The sequence below is a fragment of the Postia placenta genome (genome assembly GCF_002117355.1).
Source record: "Postia placenta MAD-698-R-SB12 unplaced genomic scaffold POSPLAscaffold_1, whole genome shotgun sequence".
NCBI lineage: Eukaryota > Fungi > Basidiomycota > Agaricomycetes > Polyporales > Adustoporiaceae > Rhodonia > Rhodonia placenta.
The window spans coordinates 4,064,520-4,084,911 of NW_020169832.1; the positions used below are offsets into that span (position 1 = coordinate 4,064,520).

Below are 20,392 nucleotides of genomic sequence, written 5' to 3' on the forward strand. Positions count from 1 at the left end.
GCAGACAGGATCATCTAAGTTCTCACTATAGGATGCGCCGATAATGCTGAGCCTGATGGATTGCGAGGCTGCAGCCTTCCCAAAGAAACGTACGGCAAGCAAAGTGGCAGTAGTGGCTTGGGAATAGCAACAGGAAATTGGGCGTGGTACAGATTCATCTTACTGCGCGCTATGATTCCGAGGCTGTGGCTAAAGTGGATCCAGGGGAGACCTGCCGTGCATACCACCGTACGGAATAGCTTCGGCGGCGGTCTTCACCGTCTTCATGATTCGCCGGATATCCGAAAGTGCAATTAAATAGTGCGGGCTACCCTTCTGCTCGCTCAGCTCCTTCTGACGAAGTGCAGTCATGGTCTGCAACAAGATGTGAGTATTACAGTAGCACATATGTTTGATTGGATTACCGCGGACATGACCTCCATGACCACACTGTCTTCGTCGGCACAAATTATCAGCGCGAAAGCAGGGTATACCTGGTAGGCGTAGCCACAGAGCTCCTGGAAGATCACAGCATAACTCGGCTCTTGTCCAGGCGGAATAAGTTGCGGTGTCATTTTATCTATACCCGCTGAGATAGGTCAGTACCGCACGTAGGATGGTAGCATGTACGAAGCGGACGTACGTAGTATGGTCTGCGCGAGCAGCAATTTCTTGTACTCATTTGCTTTACGAATATCGGCTTCGGTAGGATACCGGCCAGCCTGGCGGCCAACGTACGGCTTGATCTGCTCAGCGGAGCGCATCTTTAGCCGATCAGAAGCCGGAGCACGCTTCAACGTACTCACTATTGAATCTGGTATCCACACCCACTGAATTGGCTGTGAGGAAGATGGTCCCTGCTGTGGAATGCTCTGTGCGGGGCGGGGCGACGCTGAGCCACTATCCCTGCCACTTGTCACTGCTACAGGACGGAAGAGAGTGGACGGATCTGGAGTCATCAGCAGCTGAGATGACTGTGAAGAAGATGGTCCCTGCTGTGGATTGTTCTGTGGGGGGCGGGGCGACGCTGACGCACCATTCCTGCAACCTGTCAGTGCTAGAGAATGGAAAAGAGTGGAGCGCATTTACGTGTCGCCTGTAGCTGAGACCGTTCCTTGCTGCGGCTTCTTAGCCATTGCCTTGATGAGAAGAAATATCTTGTGCAACTCGTCTCTCAGTAGATCGATCTGGTCCTTGAATTGCTTCGCTATCAGCTGGTGGGTGCCCTCGGGCATCGTGGCACACCGTTGATTATGGAGAGCAAGGTCCACCTCTAGTTTCTTGACCTGCGTCGTCAAGTCTAGTGCGCGTGAACGTAGCCACGTGTACCGTTCCTGTTCGATTCGTTCCTGCTCGATTTGGGCCTGCGTCTTCGGAATATCTTGCTGCTGAGGTAAATCCTGTTGTGGCGGCTGCGGCTGTTGCTGGCCAAGCTGTGGCACGCCCTGCATCATGTTCATCTAGCGACGGGTGGAGCAAAAAATGAGGAAACGGTCTGAAAAGCGCGATGAAGAGGATAGAGGACGGGGATGGGGTGAAGGCAAGCGAGACAAAGGAAAACAGCGCACCTGCTGGTTCTGAGCGACGCTGTTACGACGGGACATTGCACCACCAGCCTGATTCTTCTGGCCTTCTGTTGTAGTAGATAGTCGCTCAGCAGGTGAGCGGAGAGAGAGGATGCCATTCAGAGTACCAGAGCAGCGTGTATATATACACGAGCGGGAATCGAACCGTCCGTTTGAGAAACGCGTGCGTGTGTGGCGTGCGTGGCGCGCGAGTGCCCTCAAAGCGCTCGCATTGCCACGGCGATCCTGTCAAAAGCACCGGTGGCGGCGAGGGCGGCTCCCTCAAGCGTGTACTGCAACACCCACCCTCAACCCTGAGCCACCAGGAAACGAGCCTCCTGTTTTCGCAGAACGCCGAGTTGTGTGGTGAGGCATTGGTAGCGATCTCTCGCACGATCCCGTCAAAGCCATTGTCTCCTGGCCACTACGCGTTGAAGGCGCTCCGCGCCGGCACGCGATCTACACCTCCTTGTCGCAACGGCCTCATTTCCCGGCTCTTTGTCCTTGCTTAGCGCTACTCGCGGTTTCTTTCCTTCCCACCCCCCTGGCACAAGCTCAGCAGCAGCGCGCGAAGCCAGATGGCGGGGCGTGCTGCGTATGAGATGGCCGTGTACGCGGCCTCCACAGTCGACAGCGCGCCTGCAGTGTTCCCCTTTGTGCGCCGCGCCACGAGCCCGTTGTCAACAAGAACAGCACACCCCGTTGAAATAGACCGCCTGTCGCCCGGGGTTGCGCCCCAGTTGCTGTTCAAGACGCTGGTCAAGCACGCTGGCCACGCGGATCCTGTCTCGGCCCTACAGCCCTGCAGAACTTTGCACGGGAACTAGATCGCAAGCGATATTATACATTTATCATTCGCCGAGCCTCCATGGCCGATCACTGATTCACGCGGGCGCGCCCTTCGCCTCCGCCAACAGGTTAGCGATCTCGACGAAGGACTCGACGTACACGTCGACCTCGCCGCCCTCGCTCTTGGGGCGTATGTCGTCCGGCGCGTTTGGCTCGCGCGGGCGGCGCACGAACACGGCCTTCATGCCGTGGGTCGCGGCCGCGCGCAGGTCGTAGATGTGCGCGGCGACCATGGCGCACTGGTGCGGCTGCAGGTTGAGGTGGGTCAGCGCGCCGAGGTACATCTTCGGGTTCCTGCGCGCGGGGTCAGCCGTGGGTTAACGCGTGAGGGTCCAGGGGAACGTGAAAGGGGGGCGCGGAAGATAGTACTGACGGTTTGTACGACCCCAGCAGCTCGGACGAGAAGAGGACGTCCCACGGGAGCTCCGCGTACTTTGCCTGCACCCGCCGCACGCGATGAGCACACGTCGAGCGGGGCGGACACAAACGCATGAGCGCACCATATCGACGAGCGTGCGGATGCTCCCGTTCGAGAGCGTCCCGATGATCGCGTGCTTCTTCATGCCGTACAGACCCTCAACCGTGTCCGGCCAGCCTGCAGCACCCGCGCAGCGCTCAGCCATCTTGTGTCTAAACGCGCGCGCGCGCAGGGGAGACGGGAGGCGCACCGGGGACGCGGTGCCAGAAGAGCACGAGCTCGTGCCGCGCGCTCTCGTCGAGATGCGGCGCGACGTGCTCCCAGCGTGGGGACGCGAGCATCTTATCAAGGATCTGCGGGCACGATGCGATGCGCGGGTTTACCAGCAGCATGAGAACTTAAAGCGGTGGCGGCTCACCCCGCGGTGCATGACATCGACGTTGATCGAGCCCGCACCTCCAGCAGCGATAGAGAACCTGAGGAGGAAACATATCTGAACACGAGTACAGCCGGCAACATAGGGTGCAGGGGAGGATCGTACGTCTGCTGGTAGTAGTTCTCCCTCCACTCGGCGGTGAAGCTGTCCCAGTCTGCTCCGGCCGCAGGATCAGCGTGCCATATCAGACGTGCGCGACAGGACAATCATGTGCGCCCACCTTCGTCGAGCTTCCCGTCGAAGAACGCGCGGAGGTGCTCCGCGACGCCCTTGCGCCAGTCCACGACCGTCCCCCAGACGTCGAACACGAACGCCTCGACGCCCTTGAGTGGATTCTCAGCATCAGCCGCAGAGACCGCCGACATCGTGTGTGTGTGCGTGAGTATGCGCGTGGCTCAGGCCCCACGCAGGGACCTACTTAAGGCGGCGATCCCGACTTCTATTGCGTCACGGGCTGCACGGGCGTGGTGCGCTGCCCTTCGGTCCGCTCGGACACTCCCCGAGGTTCCAGTGCCAGTTCCATGCGCCCGAGCTCGCATCGTAGTAAACACTGAGCATATTAGATGGTGCTCGGCCACGATGGAGCCGTGTCTGAGTCATGCTGGCGGGTGTGTTTTCCACCGATGGCCGAACACGAAGGGGGACGGCGGGAATAAGATGCTTCCTGAGACATCGTCAGCTTGCAAAGTCAGACAGAGGCTTTGAAGGCTGGCCCGAGTTCCTCGGCCGTTCTGCCGCAGGGTGAACGTCAAGTCGGACCTATGATGGCGCTCAGGCGGGGCTGCGAGGATCGAGTATGTTTAGTAGTGGACATACCGTCCGATGGTACACCGATGAGGGCTCTCACGATGCACAAAATCCAAAGCTACTCTCCTTCTCTTCTATTTTGGATCACGGTATGCCCACGATGCCCACGATGTATGCATAGTTCGGCGAACTCTCGTGTCAAACAGTATTATAGTGCAAAAAGCGGTGACAAAATATGATCTAATCTGGATACACTGAGCGGGAGTCGAACCCGCGCCGCTTGCTGAATCAAAGATTGGAAGGCAAGCATGATACCGTTTCACCATCAGTGTGTTGCAACAAAGTCAGCTGTGTTGATCAATAGCCCATGGCTTCAGGCCTGCGAATATGGACAGCTTCTGGAACCAAGGGGTAGGCGCTCCGTTGATTTCTGATATCAACTCTAGTGGTAGTGGTGGTACAATCGGTGACCGGGGTCCCCAGATTCACCAACTCGCTCGATTTCCGTAAACAACGTTCTGCAAGCGCAAATCCTCGAATTGAGCTTCTGGAAATTTGTAGTGTCATATACCAAACATAAATTTGGTCCCTGCGCACCTGAAATGTCGGGTCGACAGACAAGGCTTCGTGGGTGAAGAATACCAAGTGCAGCGCTTGGGCGCTTGTCGCGTTGATAGCGCCCATCTCGTCCTGAGCGTCCTGAGCCCATTCCATCTTGCAATCTAATCAGATCTGTCACTTCACACTTTCAGAAGTACTAGTACTATATATACTATATATACCGCGAAATCTGTGACTTAAGCATGGATTATGTATTTTTGAATAGTAATGGATGATTCGCTGTTTGACTTAATGCAAGTTATCTGCCAGATTCAATAGTATACTGCAAGCCTTTCTCGACCACTGTACATGTTGTTCCCGCAGTGAATTGCAATGAGATCCGCCTTCTCTGATATCCCAGTCAGTGACACTATCGAGGTCCACGATGGCTGCAAGCGAGCAGCCTCAAACTCAATAGGGGAACCAATGTCCAAGTTGGCGAGGCGGAATACGATACTCAGATCATCAGTTTACTGCAGAGTGGACCATCTAATCAGAGATAAGGAGGAGGCCCCACCCAATCGGGGTCCAGCGCTAAACCAAGAGTTGGGGTCAGAGCGCCTACCCCTTGTCTGGAACTGACATCGTCGTTGCGGATCGCCGGTGTGCGCAAACCAGCTCAATTATCCGACGCAAGGAGACGACGAAAGCAGACCCCATATCCTGCGACGCTCCTGCAACCATCCGAGAACGAACCACAGACCGGGCTCATTGCGCAGAACACGACGCACCGCACATGACACGCGACGGGACCAAAGGGAAGACGCGCATTACCGGCAAGCGCACGAATGCCTTCTATCATAAGCTGGTGCCTGCAGCCGGCGCTGCATCCTGCCGATCTGACCGCGAAGTGTGGGATCGGTATCGGCGGCGAGGGATTTACGTGTATGTTCCTGGTGACGAAGAACGTAAACGTCAACCCGTGGGGGGATAGCATGGAGCGCGAAAGCGGGTTTGAGGACGGTTGTGTGTGTGGAGTGATCGCGCGCCGATCCTCTGATATTGCATTCAATCTACTGCCGTGCGCCTGCTTAATTTGAGCACAAGCCAGCGCGAGCCCATTGTGCGGGCCGACCCAGGCGTCTGCATCAGCCATCTCCGCCAGTGTGATCCTACTGTCAGCGAGATCACGAACACAAACCCATGCCCAGATTCAGAATCCGCTCTACCCTGAGACGTTCGGCCCCCATCGTGTCGTCCTATCGCTCTTCTCTCGCTCTGCCTCCACCATGTCCCCCCCGCACCCTCCGCCAGACAATGGCGCGAGGTCCGCCGGTGCGGGCGTGACGCATGTCCCAGGCGCAGAGGAGCATTTCCAGCGAAGCGCGAGCGCGCACAAGCGCAAGGCTAGCCAGTCGGAGGTCGGAGCACACCCGGTGAGTCGTTTGCCCGCTGATGCCTCGCACGGCACTACGAACAGCCCTGACGCTCTCATCGCAAGACCCCAGAGCCGTCGTGGCCTTACCTAAGCACATCGCACCCGCTCGATACTCATCATCGTCCACCCGAGAAGCGACCGCGCACAAAGACGCCTCCGTGGCTGAGCCGTGGCAAGTACACGTCGCCGCAGTCATCCGTATCCGCACCTGCACGACAGCATGTCCCCGAGGCCAGCACAGCTCTCTCCACGTCCGTTCAGCCACCTCCGCCGCGGAACGATTGCACCCTACGCCCAGTGCCACCATCTTCATCCACTCATTCTACATCAACCTCCCCGGTCACCGGTCATCACAACGCCACCCAATCCGGTGCGCCGACGTTATCTCCCACTGCGACCGTGCTCGCAGACCAGCCCTGCGCTCAACCTTCAGGTGATCCGCCTCGCGTCTCGGCGCACGCGCCCGGTCGCCCCGATGTCCCACCGCACCCCCGCCAGCATACTCACCCTTCCCCGCATGCATCGCGCAGACTCAGTGACGAGGCCTCCCGGACTTCGATTCCGTCACACGCGCAGGTGCAGCCTCCTGGCGGGCAGCCGCCACAGTACCGATCTCATCATTCTGCGCCACGAAACCCATCTTTGGCGCTTGACCGTCCTTACTCGCACGTGCCGCCGCCGCTCAATGCGCATCATGCCCCGCCTCCTCACACCCGACAAAGCCCAGTGGCCCCTACACCAAGCACCTCTGTCGTGCAGGAATACACGTTCGTCCGAGCCGACGCACCCGCTGCAGATGGGCAGTCGCGCCAAGCAGGGCACCGCCGCCCGAGTCGCGATTCCGGCCAGATGCGTGGCCAGCTCACCCCGGGCAGCGCAGCCGACGTCGGAAATACAAACACAAGCATAAGCTATGCGCCATGGGGCCACGCTGGCAACCCGATACCACAGCCCGCCGCACACTCCCCGACGGCATCGTCATCGCTTGCATCCTCTCAGCAACAACTGGCACCGAATGGGCCAGGCTCGTCCCCGTCCTACGAATCACCTACGCAGAACGAATACTTCCCCGCCACTCAGGCCCATGCCGCTCCCAGACCCGGTCCCGGCGCAAACACCACCGACAAGCCTCCGTCCGCGCCCGCAAGTCACCAGCGCCGGCCGCCTCTTCAGTATCCTTACTCAGGTCTTGTGAGCATCGTGCCCTCGCAAGATGCGGCACCAGGACTCCGGACGGCAGCTCCCGTGCACTCACTTCCGCCCGGCTACACCGTGCCCCAAGCCTCTCAGCAGCCTTTGACCTCTGCGTCGCTTCCCATCGCCTCCGCAGCGCAAAACTCTCCTCCGCAACCAAACGTAGGACCCCCCAAAGCCACATCTGCAACTGCAACTGCACCCCCCACACCTACCGCACCTCCCTTATCTCCCACGGCCCCCACTGCCGCTACTGCGAACCCTGCGCCCGGCTCCCCCGAGGGCACCGTGCGCATGGCCTTCGTGCGCCGCCTGCGCGAGTACGAGGCGCGCATCGTCGCGGCGCACGACGCTATCGCGCAGATCCGCGAGCGCGGCAGCAGGTGGGAGCAGCAGGCGCGCGCATGGTATACGCGCGCGGAGGCGGCGCAGGCGCACGCGCAGGAGGCGGAGACGCGCGCGCAGAAGGCGGACGCGCATGCACAGAAGGCGGATGCGCACGCGAAGGAGGTGGACGCGCGCGCGCGCGAGGCGCTCCGGGAGCTGCTCGGGAAGGCGGAGCGGGCGCAGGGGGAGATGGCGGGGCTGCGGAAGGCCCTAGCAGACGCGGAGCAGCGCGCGGGCGCGGGCGCCGCGCAGGTGGAGGACGCGCGGACGGAGAGCACGGAGCTGCGGCGCATTGTGAGCGAGCACGATGCGGCGCGGCGGCAGGCCGAGGAGGTGTTGGCCAGCGTGAAGCAGCAGCTGGCAAAGGTAGAGCGGGATAGGCAGATGCTGGAGGTGTGCGCTCCTGGTTGTGCGACTTGCTGGGTTTCTGTGCAGCTGATACAGTGTGTAGGGGCAACATCGCGAGGTCGAGAACGCGCTTGTTTCTCGCCTCGCTACTATCGAGGCCGACATGCAGAATCTCAAATTGCAGTACGAGAGCGAGCTGAGGGCGGCTCGAGCGCAGATCGCCGACGCTGAGATGGCGCGTACGCAGTTGCAATGCGACCTCTCGTGCACGCAGCTTGAGCTGCAAACCAAGGACGTGCACCTCGAGTTCGAAAAGGTGGGTGTCCTGCCCGCGCAGCCCGAGCCGTGCTCAAATCAGATCAGGAGCGCTGTGAGGCGCAGCTCGCGCATATCGCGGAGCTCGAAGCGGGGTATATGCACCAGCACGACGAGGCGGAGGCCCGCGTCAGGCAACTGGATGAGGTTGCCGCCGAGGCGATCCGCATGCACGATGAGGCGGATACGCGTGCGCTGGAGGCCGAGGCATTGCGCACGGAGCTGACGCGCGTAGAGGCTGGGATCAATGTGCGTGTCGTGGTCTGTAGCCCGATGGTGGGACTGATGGCGGCTTGTATGGTCCACAGGACCGCGAGGCAGAGCTGAGGAGAGCACTTGCTGCGCGTGAGGCAGAGGCCGCGGAAGCAGAGGCGAGAGAACGTAAACTGGAGGCAAGGGTTGGCGAAATGAACGCTGAGATAGAACGGCTGAACAAGGATGCTGAGAGCGCACGGGGTGAGGCGCGGATGCTTGCCGATCAGGTGCGCGGTATACTTCGTAATTCTTTAAGATACGATGGCCATCTGAGCACGGCAATGGTGCATTTGCAGTTGCAGTTGCAGTTACAGTCGCAGGATGCACAGAAACATGTCGACATGGATACTTCAGAAGCCACAGAAGAACCCGATCAGCGATCGGACGCCATGATGAAGAACCTCAGCCGTTATTATGACTTGTCATCTCCGTGGGCTCCGAGAGAACAGCCGGGTAGTATTTACGTAGAACGCTCGACCGACGATATTATTGAGCTGTGTGAAGTCAACAATTCTATTCAGTCCCCGACTGAAGCCGAGGAGACTGGAGCCGGTGAGACTGAAGCGGAGCAAAGTGTAGTTGCCGTAAGTACGCGCACGTATATTTCTGCGCTTGAATTGATTATTGCGCAGGAATCGGGGGATCAGCCACACGAGACGTCACGAAAAGCCGAACAGGACGATGAGGATGACCCTGACATACCGTTGAAGCTTCTGCGACGGAGTAGACGAGCAAAACGTACCGTTGAATCAGAGGTAGATGCTAATATCTGGCAGCAGTCCACTCCCGAGGACTTCACTCCGCCGGGGAACACAATATCGCAAGGGACCCGTCCCTCTATTCGTGACGATGCTGCCATCGCCCCCACATATACGGATGATGATGACCGTTGTCCTACCGCACCTACAACAGACGCCAAACAGGGGATATTAGTGGACGGTACGAATGGGAAGAAGCTTTCGAAACGTGCCAAGAAGCATAAACGACACAATTGGCTGTTCGTCGATGTACCTCCGCTTGATGGCCCGCGTGATGTTACTCCAACAACTGATGGAGTCTCAGAAGCACCTCCGCAGAAGAAGCATAGGCGTAAGCTGACGCTAAAATTCGATGGACAAGCCGTTGTGCGTACCTGACGGGATGCCTGACGCGGCCAGTTTGTGCATGTATGGACGTAAAGTAGGTGCATGTTGTATGCCGTCATGTAAGTGTATTTTCATTGTACTCGTAAGTATGGCTCCACGGACATCCTCGTACTACCTGTATAACCCCAACTGCATGCGCGCGGCGTTGTTTGTAGTATTGTATGTGTGAAGCTCTTGATGTCAAGGCTTGCATGCAGGGATAGTGCGTTTATCTCTTGCGCGTCCGATATGTCGAATCTCATGTGAATGATGCTGTCCCCCTGCTACCTGTTGTGGGAGGATTGTACGAAGTGTCGTTCGAAGATGGTCGAAGGGTAGTGGAGACCTGTGGACCAGCTAGAATAACACAAGAAAATGAAATGCCCGCGCTGATCCGACTGTATGCGTATGAAATAGTCAATAATACGCGCGATACGCGAGCTCGTGATGTTCGAAACGAATGCGTAGTATCGACGGACGCTCACCAAGTACGTGCGACGCTCGGGTCGCTCGTCTGCACAAGAGAGTGAGATGATGGTAGTGGTTCGAGGGAGAAAGGGAAGGTGCATCTCTCGGTGTCGACGCCAGTGTATATACGTGCAGGACAACCGAAGCAGGATGATGTCACAACAAACTTAGGAGGAGGAGAATGACGTAGAAGAGAATGAAGGTTCAAAGCCTGTCCGATCGATCGAGACACATCCTAATCTGGCAAACCGCTATCCGAATACGGATGGGGGCCCCGTCTTGGGCATAGGCAAGCTAGACTCGACGGTTTCGCGACTAGCAATAGCTCGGCTTTTCAAAGGTGTCGCTCCCGACGAATCATATTCACGTGCGCTGCCTGCCGTCCTCAGGAGCGTAACGACGCCGGCAGCCCACACCAGCCGCTTCATCGCCCTTCGAGGCCGTCTTCGAAATTCGGCACATGCTGGAGTCTCTCCGACAGGGACGGCGTATCATTGCTTCATACTAGTAGTAGGCGAGCGGTGACACAGGAAGTCAATGACAGAATACTTGAGCGCAGACTGGGTTCTGACGCAGAACACAAACACAAACACAGACATAAAGCACTATTAGGGCAACCTTGCGGCGATGTACCTTGAGCTGATATCGGTGCGAATTGCATCGAAGGTAAATAGCAAATAAAGTTGGTTTGCTGAGTGTTGCCATGACTTGTCTTGAGATACATGCGAGCGATTTTTGCCATGAAACCAGATAATTTCTTCCTAAGTAACCCAAGCAACAGAAAATACGAACAGGCCGTGCATTTAGCACCTGCTAGCCCTAAATTCGCGCCAACCTACAGCCCACCAGCAGATGTGACATTCCTACATAGCAATAGTCTCCGGTAGTTTTTCGAAGCACCAGGGGAAGATGGAATCCTTATGCGCAGTGATGTCGCTGCCCTCAAAGCACGGCAAATAGCAGGCAAACAAGAGGGAAGAGGGATCGAGATACCCGAAGTGAGATTGCGCCGCCTTTCTGGCTCCCTGGCGAGACGCTCGTGCCTCCGGGTGCGCTTGCGGAAGAAGTGGGTGTGACCTCCGAGCTGTCCAATGCCTTCTACTCATCCAGCGCTGCATGAACATCCATTCACCGCCAGCTTTGATCACAACGTACCTGATAAGCATCGAACGTCTTGCTATACAGGGAAACCCCGGCTTGATCCTGGAATAAGTCGAAGAAGTTCCCCTCCACATTCGCGGAGACGTCGACCCCGCCGAGCACATCGAGACAGCCCTTCGATGTTTTGTTCGCTGGGTTGCCGCAGCCGGAGATTGATTCGGTGCCCAACGACAGCTCAAGCGTCGCGAACGTCTCCATGTCAAAGTTTATTGCGCTTTCGACCTTGTCACCTAAGGCAGTCAGTCCGAACAGGAGCTAGCATGTCAATGAGCCAGCGTATAGGTGCGTGAAGAAAGGTGTAACTTACGCTCGGCACCAGCTTCACCGTAACGGAAGCGTTCGTCGACGCCTCTACGGCAGATATATTGACAACTTATGGCAAAGATATGCATCAGAAGTCATGTAAGTCTATCGGAGATTATGCGCACTGGGGATAGCGCTCCCGAACTCCCCGCTGGAGGTATGGTTGGGAGGCGCATTGAAGTAGAACATAGCTTTATCGAAGGTGTAGTTCAACCCTACGGCCGCACTGAAGTCGACGTCGAGGACGGCGATTGCTTCTGTAGAAACTTGGATAGAGGGTCCAAGGGTGAGGATACTGGCCCAACACGTTAGCTCCACTCTACCATAAGCGGCTAGGCGGACAGTTTACTCAGGAACTTCAAGTCCTGCGAGGCCAACATCAAGCAACAAGACTGAGCCAGTAGAGAACGTAGCCTGATACAGAGCAAGGTCAGACCTGAAGGTCGGCACATGAAGATCGACGGCAAGAGGGTTCGTGGTTACGTACCTCGGCGGAGGCATTGACGAGCATTGCCCCGTCCAGGTATCCATCAAGACCTGCACGAGATCAGCGTCAGTTCATGCACATGCACGACATAAGACATAACGCACCCGCGTACATAGAAAAGTCAGTGACATTAGGCGGGATAATTGTGCCATTGAGCTCGACGCCGAACAATGCCGTGACGTTCGCTTGCACGCTGACACCAAGTGATATGTCGCAGTCCACTGTGGCACCCTTTATATTAGGCGAGATGCACGTCAGAGTCTCATTAAATAGGCTGCCGTGTTCGTCTAATGTCAAATAAGGAGTGTTGGTCCCGAACTCTGCACCTTTGGTGAGACAGTGTCAATCTTTGTGGACTATGTCGTCTCAGAGACGCACGTTCACTTATGTCCCGCGCGCTCACGCCGGCGGAGGGGCCGCCAGCATACGATGCGCTTATGTACACGGCAACGCTTCCCTTCCTAACACACGACTGTAGGTGAGTGAATATAGTGAGCGCGCGCTGTACCCACTCCTGCGGGTCTACAGCGCTGAAATCCGTATCCACGGTCAAGCCCAGGACTGTCGGCGTACCATCCCTAGGGAACATCCTGCGTAAAGCTGAGGACGAGGAGATTGTCTGGTTTTCATGGTCCCAAACATCTACCACGCGGGCAAACGGCATCGATCCGCACTGACAAAGCCTCAGTCGGCCGCCATCAGATGAGATGCATCAAAGTTGACCGTACATTCTCAGGCAGGCGTACAATTGTACCGACTGCGCCGCCTTGGAACAGGTGGTCGCACCCCGCAGAGGGTGTACTACAGACCGCCCGGATCGTCTGATTTGTGCTCGTCGGATCGCAGTCGAGGATTGTCCACCCAGCGGCGGCGGTAATGTCTGAGATGGCATTTGAATCCCCGGCCTGGACGGGGAAAGATATCAACGAAAGGTGCAACAAAAGCGGTAAAACGGCATACTCACTATGTGTAATGTGCCTGCGACGGGGCCGCCGATGTCGTAGAAGCAGTGGCCATCGGTACAGGGCGTCGACCAGTCGTTGGTTGCCGCGGAAGTCGCGACTGACAGTGCCCCCAAGAACGAGAATATAGTACACAACATTGTCGAGGCTGGAATACAGAGGAGAAGAAGTACGCAGAACCTTCTCTTTGATGAAGTACAAGCGGACCAGTTCTGCACAATGCGGAAAAGAAGACAAATAAAGCTCTATACCCCATCTCCTGGACGTTATATGGGTTTGGAAGAGTCTGCATGTCCTCAGGTAACATGGTACTGTCGCGACCACCTTTGGCGTATCAAGTATGTGGTCCACACTACCCGCTCGATGTGATGGACGAACGAGCCTATGTGCCGTAACGTGAGACATAACCTAGAGGACGTGCTGTAGCACGAGGTCGTCAGAAAATGAGCGCTGTTAGTAGATCCCGAGCTATGTCCCAAACGCAGACAAATGAGGGAGGATTCTCCCATTGTGCGGGCGTGTGACAGAAACCGCAAAGTCGATATGAATACCGAGTCGAGATGGCCAGGGGGTTGCCAACCATTCACGACAAGTTCCTAGACTACCTGTCCTTAGCATCGTCGACTAGCATCTGCACTGCGGTTCGATCGGCGTGCATTTGAATACACTCGACCTTCTGTCGCCTAGGAATAGTGTTCCGTCATCTCGAAACGTCGCGATCGATATCACGAGGCGATGCTGCATTCCGCATCTGGAGCGGAACCGTAAATGCGTGTCCACAACTGACCAGTGCGCGCCTCTGCAGGCTCGTTGCGCGTCTTGATGCGCCCGAACCTAATCATCGAGCAAGCTGCGTGTCTTAGGTACGCGAGTGGCTTGCGTCGCGAGGCAGGCACACCTGCACTGTCAATTGAAACTTAGCTAGAGGCTGTCACATTCATTCACTCGAGGGTAGCACATGGTTCACTCACAAGGGCGACTTCGAGGAAGCTTTTACATCCTTGATAGATGGACCGCAACTATGATTGCTAGTGGGCGCCAATAATTCTTCCACGCTCATCGCCCCATCGCCCGACGAGAGGACCGTTTAGAAAGCACCATGGCACAGTTCTAGCAGCTAGAGATGCGAGCAAAAGGCGTCTTGAGTCTAGCGCATCTCTGAGGTCTCTGACTACCGAACCGCAACCGCCGTTTGTCAGACTTCCTGGGTTCTCAATGTCAGTGTGGTATCGACCTTTCGAAGACGTGCTTCCTTGATACGAACGCAGTGATGAAGATGCTTCATGATATTGGTTAACGTAAGAAACAAGGCATAGTTGTTTGCAAACTGGTTTCCCTTGACAGACTTCCTGCGCTCGTTCAACTTCCCATAGAAGGGATTTATTGCTTGTCTGTGGCTTTAGTAGACAAGTCAACAATGATAGACCTCCCCTCGTAAAGTACACATTGGGCAAGAGGGACAGAAGCTCGCGACAGGAGTCGGCAGTGGTGCAGAGGGTGCTCGATGGCCGATCAGAGATGGGCCACCGAATGAGAATCGTGAGGTAGACATTTGCTGTGATCCCCACGTCCTCTCATCGTCCGCGTCATGGTCAATTTAAAGGACGATATATCCATCCTGCTCAAAAGGAAACTCGTTGTATGCATGTCTGGTTCCATGGCTAACGGTCAGATTGAAGAGGCTACTTGCATCGCGTCACAGGTGCAGAGGTCGTCGCTGTCTGCCATTGCTTGCGGAAGCAGAGAGTGACGGGGAAGACCTCGACAAACTGTACTTTTTGCGAGAGGTTCATCATTATTGGTTTGGCTGTGAGCCAACCGGGTCGGAGTGCTTCGGCCGACAGTAAAAAGGCGCTATAGGCGCTAAGGCGTACACCATACGTCGGCGCATTGCCAAAGCGGGCCCACGAGCGCGCAAACCCGATTTCACCCGGCTAGAACTTGGCACAGCACGTAAAAAATTGACTCCAAAGACAGGAGACTTGGAATGCAGGCTAACCTGCGCGAGCCGTAAGTCCATTGATGGGACCGAAGAAGGCTAGAAAATAGCCCAATTCCAAGTAATATGGTTTTTCTTTTGCGCATTATCAATTACGTGAATTGCTTGGGAAACCTATGGTCTTTGCTAGGCGTAACGTGAATGTCCGTGCAACGAATAAATGAGGAACTAGTACTGAGCAGGAGATCGATGAGCGACATCGATAACAACTGTGGAGTTCGAGACCAGAAGTCATCTAGTCATGCCGTCATTCGTGCTCCCCAGCAATATTGTCGTAATCGCAACGATTGGTGACAGAGGAACTAAGCCACAGTGGTTGCATTGCGGCCAAGCATGGCTAGCAGCTAGCAAGCGAAAGACAGTCATAACGAGATATGATAAATGCATCAATATTCAGGTACCTCGCCGACAAGCGCACTACACTCACTTGGATGCGTGCGGCGTGCGCTCCGAGGAGATCCGCTTTCTGCAGCCTGGACGCACCTTTTTGTGACCTAACAGATCGTGGGATGACTGCAGACCATCATGACACGTCGACGGCACTCCGACTGTCAGAGATCCAAGGCGTGCATCGGAACAGGAGAGCCTCGAGGACATGAGCGCCGTGAAAGCGCTCAGATACTTGAGGTCTGCGCCTAGACCGCCGTGCAGTGATATAGTTGCCAGGCTCCTAGTGAATGGAGAGTTTCCACTTCCATGTAAACAAGAGGGTCATGTTCCTCGACTTCAAGCAAGGTCAAAATTGTGCAGTTAAGGCATCAATTCATTGGACATAGAGCGTGCGTAGACTTCAAGACATGTAGCAGCATGCATGTATTCACGACCAGCAAGAGACAAAATACAGAAGGCGCGTATGAGAGGCGAGACGGCCTGGGCGCCCGGAAGAAATCGGGAAGACGGGCCAGAGCGCCTTACGTAACGGCCTCCGCTCTTCCGCTTGCCGGGACGTCGGTCTACCGGTCTCGCATACTATCCCTACCCCGCCACGATGCTCGGAATCGTTAGGGCGTATACCGGTACTGATGTGTCCCGTCTTCCGTATATAAGTTCTGTGTGAGTATGATGAGTGGGTTTCCCTCTTCACCCCGTCGTGATGCCGGTATGGTGCTCGTTTCTGCCCTTCTCGCTTTTCCCTCGTCTTCTGCTGCACTTCTTCCGACGCAAGGATTCCTGGGTGCTAAGTCCGACGCGTCTGTCTATTCACGTTTGGCCGCTCTGGTCGTAAATCCTGTCTAGTTGCGCAAGGAACACTGCTTGCTCAGGGAGCATCTGCAGCAGATGGCTGCCGTGTCTGCACTATGTCGTATGAGCCCCAGAGAAAGTTGCAGCTGCCGGTGCGCTACACATCTTCCGCCTCCTTCCAGCGCGTCCGTCTTCCAGAAATGGTTCAGTTTCCTACTCTGCAATGCGGAGCGCCCTATCTGGCGCGCCTTCCTTCCTAATTAGGATCCCGCCTGCCGGTCGCCTCTCGTCGTTCTCGATGACCGTAACTCTTTTTCCCCGAAACAGTCACCATAGCACCATCATTTCAGTACGCGATGTGAGCCACTATCGCATGTGCATCACAAACACTCGTGCGCATCGACTCGCGACCAGCGCTCCGTGACCTACACTCGAAGCCTGGTCGCGTCCACCAGCTCTCGCTGAAGACCTCCTGGACTTGCAAAAGTAAGTTTGTCACCCGCAGTCACAAGTCCGTTGCACGCGACATGCCGCACTACTTGCCGCTGTGGTCAAATGCCTCGGTGCGCGCCTCAAGTAGCGGATGCGTTATTTTGGGTGCGCTATCACTGTCTGCTTCCGCCCTCCACTATGCCCATACAAGATGCCACGCCTCCTTGTATGCGGCCCTGCTGCCCCTACAAGCAACCTATACTTGACGATCTGCCCCCTGCTGCTCTCATGCCCTCAGCCAACTGTCCAGCTCGACTTCACCATCATCCCTTTCTAATCATCATCACCAACTTAATCTATTTCTATGTCAGTTCTAACAACATCCGCCGCAAACAAAGTTCACCTTGAACTCTCGTGCACTAATGCGTATCCCCCTCACCACAGGTCTGCCCGCACGAGGCCTACCCTATTGCCCGACGTCGTGGTCATCTGCTGCCAGTGCGCGTCTTAGGCCGCGGATGTGCTATTTCGGTGATTGCTATCTACACAGGGCGCCCCACCTGCCTATATGCGGACTTGCCGCAGCTTATTTCCGCCATAAGCTTTGACGACAGTCCAGGAAAAGCAACATTCCCCCCCGCCGGCTTGGGCGACATCACCACGCCCCCTCACGCGTGCATTACTGTGCCGACCCTTGATTGCGCTTGGCTGGCTGACTTGGGGACGCTATAGCTTTCGGCTGAGCACACACCGTGCGGACGGTCACCATCGGACAACTCGAGCGCGCGGATGTGAGATGCGTTGGACGCTTCGCTGTCAAGATGTTGGATGCATCCGGTATCCCATGACAAGCCTCGCGCGGGATTGCAAATATGGTTGGTGGTCTATCACCGCAGATATAAACTGCTCGTCCCCAAGGGAGGCTCTGCTCCTGTTTGCCCTCTTGGTCCACTGCTGCTCCCCTCGCCTGGGCGTGAGTCCCTCGTGCAGGTCGCTGGTATTCATCTGCAAGGCGAAGAAGTCTGTACTCGGGGCTCGTGTTCGCGCAGTCGCCGCTGTCTGATCGCCTGTCTGAGCGGTCTGGGCGGTCGTCGGATAGATGTCCCCTGCGGCTGGACGATGGACCGAAGTCCAGTCCTCACACTTCCGTGGTTCCTCAACTATCTTTGGATAGACTCCTAAAGCATCCTCGCTCGCAGCTTTGGCCCCGCCGAGCGTCTTCCTGATATGGTCCACGCCGGTTGCAATCAAGAGATGCCATCTGTTCCCCTGTCCTTCTGTTCCCCTGTCCGTCTGTTCCCCTGTCCGTCTGTCCGCGGCATCTCGCGTGTCGGCTTGTCTGTCATCTGTTCCTGGGGCTGAAACCCCATGCTCTGCAAGTCCTGCTGCTGCTGCACGCTCCATCGTCGCTCAATGGTGCGCAAGGGCCCTCAACGTTCGAGGGTTTGGACACTATCGGCTTATGCTATGCAAGCGCGTCTATTGGAGGGCTGCCGAGTGGACCGGAACCAACAAGACTTGAGATCTTCTAGCCGAGCGTCCGAGGACTAGTGTCGAACGCTTTCGAATGCTTACCCCGCAAGGGCATCTTTATGGAAGCCATGTTCCATCGGACGGTCTGTCTTGCGGCGCGCACTGCAAAATCTTTTTTGAGGGCCGTGGGGCAATACGTCGCGTTGGAGATATGTTGCCTGTAAGAGACAGGTGCATTTCAATCGATGCGGTGGTATCGGTGAGCATGACATTTTGCGTTTACGCGGCGAATGCCCGCAGCGGGCGTTGCCCCTCGCGGCGTCATTTCTATTTGTGTAACGCACCCCTAGCTTCGCTCAGCAGACCTCGCGCGCAAGGCACAGCCACGATGAGACACGCTATGCCGCGTCTGCTGGTGTCGCGCCCGCCACGGAGGCCTCGCTAGCGAGTATTGTGACGGGCGGGGGGCATCATCAGATGAGCGAAGGCCGTCTCGCGTCCGAGTGCGGCGGCGTGTAGAACCATTCATCCCCCCAGCTTAGCCGCGGGGCGATCAATCTGGGGTCATCTGAGGCGGCCGCGTGCGCTTGCTGCTGCTCCATTCGCCAGAGCGCCTTACGTAAGCGGCCTAGCAAAAAGGCACCGCCAGAGCCCACGTCGCCTCGTCTGCCTTCCTCTGTCTAGCTCTTCATTCCCATCTACCATCTAAGTCAGACCGTTGTCGCCGCCACACACTATGTCCTCCATCGAGAAAGCAGAGAGCGGCGAGATCGCAGAGGTTTCTGCCCTCCCCCCGCACCAGGCGCTGGGCCCGTCCACCGCGCAATTCAGAAAGCTGGGAAACCCGGGTCCCTTGTATGCATCCCTTTCTTTTCCCAGTCTTCCCCGCATTGTTCTCACACGCGATTCTCCTAGGGGTTTATTCGCGTTCGCGTCGACGACGCTGTTGCTCTCGTTTATCAACGTGTCTGCGCGTGGTATCACCGTCGCGAACGCCGTGGTCGGCATGGCCTTGTTCGTTGGTGGCCTTGCGCAATTCATCGCGGGCATGTGGGAATTTGCATGTGCCAACACGTTCGGAGCCACAGGTCAGTAATCAGCGTCCTTCGGCCGGTACCTACCACCCCCACCACTCGCTACCCCCATATCGTCCCACGCCCTTGCCTGAAGGAGAGACGCGCGCTGACGCCGATATTCCTCCGACAGCGTTCACGATGTTCGGTGGCTTCTGGATGTCGTACGCGACGATCTTAATTCCGGGCTCTGGCATCGCAGCCGCGTACGAGAGCAATCCTGTCGAGTTCAACAACGCGGTCGGGTTATATCTTTTCATGTGGTTTATCATCACGTTCCTCTTATTGTAAGTGGCGCCGATCTCGCGTTCACGCGTTCAAAATAACCAACTGACATATGGCGTTCTCCGCAGCATTGGGTCATTGCGAACAAACATTGGCATGGCCGCTCTTTTCTTTTTCTTGACTTTGACGTTCCTTATGCTGGGTATCGGTATGTATACCTCTGTATGCTGCGGCGATCCTGCCAGCTGACCGTTCCTCTACAGGCAATATGGTCCCATCAACCTCAGCAGCGACGATCAAGGCTGGCGGCGCGATCGGCATCATTACTGCGTTCATCGCGTTCTACGTCGGCACCGCGCAGCTGCTCGTCCGCGAAACGAGCTGGTTTACACTGCCTCTCGGCGGTATCCCGCAGCGGCTGCATTGAGCACTATGCTGCGTCAAGGGATGCTCGCTATGAGCGTGTGCGGGGATGCAGGTTGCATATGTACGGATATATGGATGGATTCGCTGGGGGCGCGCTGTGAGCCGCCTCCTGTACTATAGTATTTTGTTGTCTTGCTCATGATTTCACGACGGATTCTACGTGAAGTTTAGCTACCGCGACGACTAATATTATCCGTAATAAAGAATACGATCTGCGTTGATAACATATCGCTCGCGTGCGTTTCGGATGCTGTTAAGATGTGACACCGCAAGTGGAAGATCAACCAGTGGGATCTGCGGAGGTATATTTGATAACGAGCATGCTAGATGCTTGTAAGCATGTCTGGATTTGAGCATGGAACGAGTAGCGTATGGTACGTACTGTGCTTGGATCATGTGCCGTAGTAACTTCCTGCTAGTAGGACGTTCTTCGGGGTATGGACGGGCGGTCGGTAGACCTCGCGCGAAGCGGTGTATGGTAGATTAAATTAGAAGGCCCCCGCGCTAACGGTAGTGTTATAGAAAGATGTGTCGCGGCAGGAGGACCGCAGGCCCGGTAGTCCTTGAAATAGAATCGATGATATCTAATTTTACGCGATCAAATGA

At 56.3% G+C, this 20,392-nt stretch overlaps 6 protein-coding genes and 1 non-coding gene across 7 annotated transcripts; 3 read left to right on the plus strand and 4 right to left on the minus strand.

The window, feature by feature from the left end:
- Positions 1-1,894: 1,894 nt before the first annotated feature.
- POSPLADRAFT_1038333 (hypothetical protein) lies at positions 1,895-2,514 on the plus strand. Its single transcript, XM_024477370.1, has one exon. The coding sequence runs from the start codon at positions 2,123-2,125 to the stop codon at positions 2,369-2,371; it is 249 nt and encodes an 82-aa protein (XP_024344974.1). The 5' UTR covers positions 1,895-2,122; the 3' UTR covers positions 2,372-2,514.
- Positions 2,429-3,612, minus strand: POSPLADRAFT_1043307 (hypothetical protein; the record flags this gene model as incomplete). The annotated part of the gene is made up of 7 exons (XM_024478275.1): positions 2,429-2,687; positions 2,767-2,831; positions 2,894-2,988; positions 3,062-3,164; positions 3,230-3,287; positions 3,353-3,401; positions 3,468-3,612. The coding sequence occupies 7 exons, from the start codon at positions 3,610-3,612 to the stop codon at positions 2,429-2,431; spliced, it is 774 nt and encodes a 257-aa protein (XP_024344975.1).
- A 632-nt stretch (positions 3,613-4,244) lies between these two features.
- On the minus strand, positions 4,245-4,326 carry POSPLADRAFT_t8. Its single transcript has one exon. It is a non-coding gene; the product is annotated as a tRNA-Gly (tRNA).
- Positions 4,327-8,004: 3,678 nt separating this feature from the next.
- POSPLADRAFT_1101440 (hypothetical protein) lies at positions 8,005-9,055 on the plus strand (the record flags this gene model as incomplete). Its single annotated transcript, XM_024483216.1, has 4 exons — positions 8,005-8,217; positions 8,265-8,465; positions 8,525-8,698; positions 8,768-9,055. Coding segments are annotated over 4 exons (876 nt in total), but the record flags the coding sequence as incomplete, so codon positions are not given.
- A 1,871-nt stretch (positions 9,056-10,926) lies between these two features.
- On the minus strand, positions 10,927-13,116 carry POSPLADRAFT_1127228 (hypothetical protein; the record flags this gene model as incomplete). Its single annotated transcript, XM_024483598.1, has 11 exons — positions 10,927-11,175; positions 11,219-11,479; positions 11,532-11,596; positions 11,653-11,822; positions 11,877-11,941; positions 12,015-12,064; positions 12,119-12,340; positions 12,393-12,475; positions 12,527-12,687; positions 12,761-12,919; positions 12,979-13,116. The coding sequence occupies 11 exons, from the start codon at positions 13,114-13,116 to the stop codon at positions 10,927-10,929; spliced, it is 1,623 nt and encodes a 540-aa protein (XP_024344977.1).
- Positions 13,117-17,405: 4,289 nt separating this feature from the next.
- On the minus strand, positions 17,406-17,993 carry POSPLADRAFT_1030979 (hypothetical protein; the record flags this gene model as incomplete). Its single annotated transcript, XM_024476756.1, has 1 exon — positions 17,406-17,993. The coding sequence occupies one exon, from the start codon at positions 17,991-17,993 to the stop codon at positions 17,406-17,408; it is 588 nt and encodes a 195-aa protein (XP_024344978.1).
- Positions 17,994-18,740: 747 nt separating this feature from the next.
- On the plus strand, positions 18,741-20,014 carry POSPLADRAFT_1038335 (hypothetical protein). Its single transcript, XM_024477371.1, has 5 exons — positions 18,741-18,917; positions 18,978-19,150; positions 19,269-19,422; positions 19,489-19,568; positions 19,624-20,014. The coding sequence occupies exons 1-5, from the start codon at positions 18,799-18,801 to the stop codon at positions 19,785-19,787; spliced, it is 690 nt and encodes a 229-aa protein (XP_024344979.1). The 5' UTR covers positions 18,741-18,798; the 3' UTR covers positions 19,788-20,014.
- The last annotated feature ends 378 nt before the right edge of the window (positions 20,015-20,392 follow it).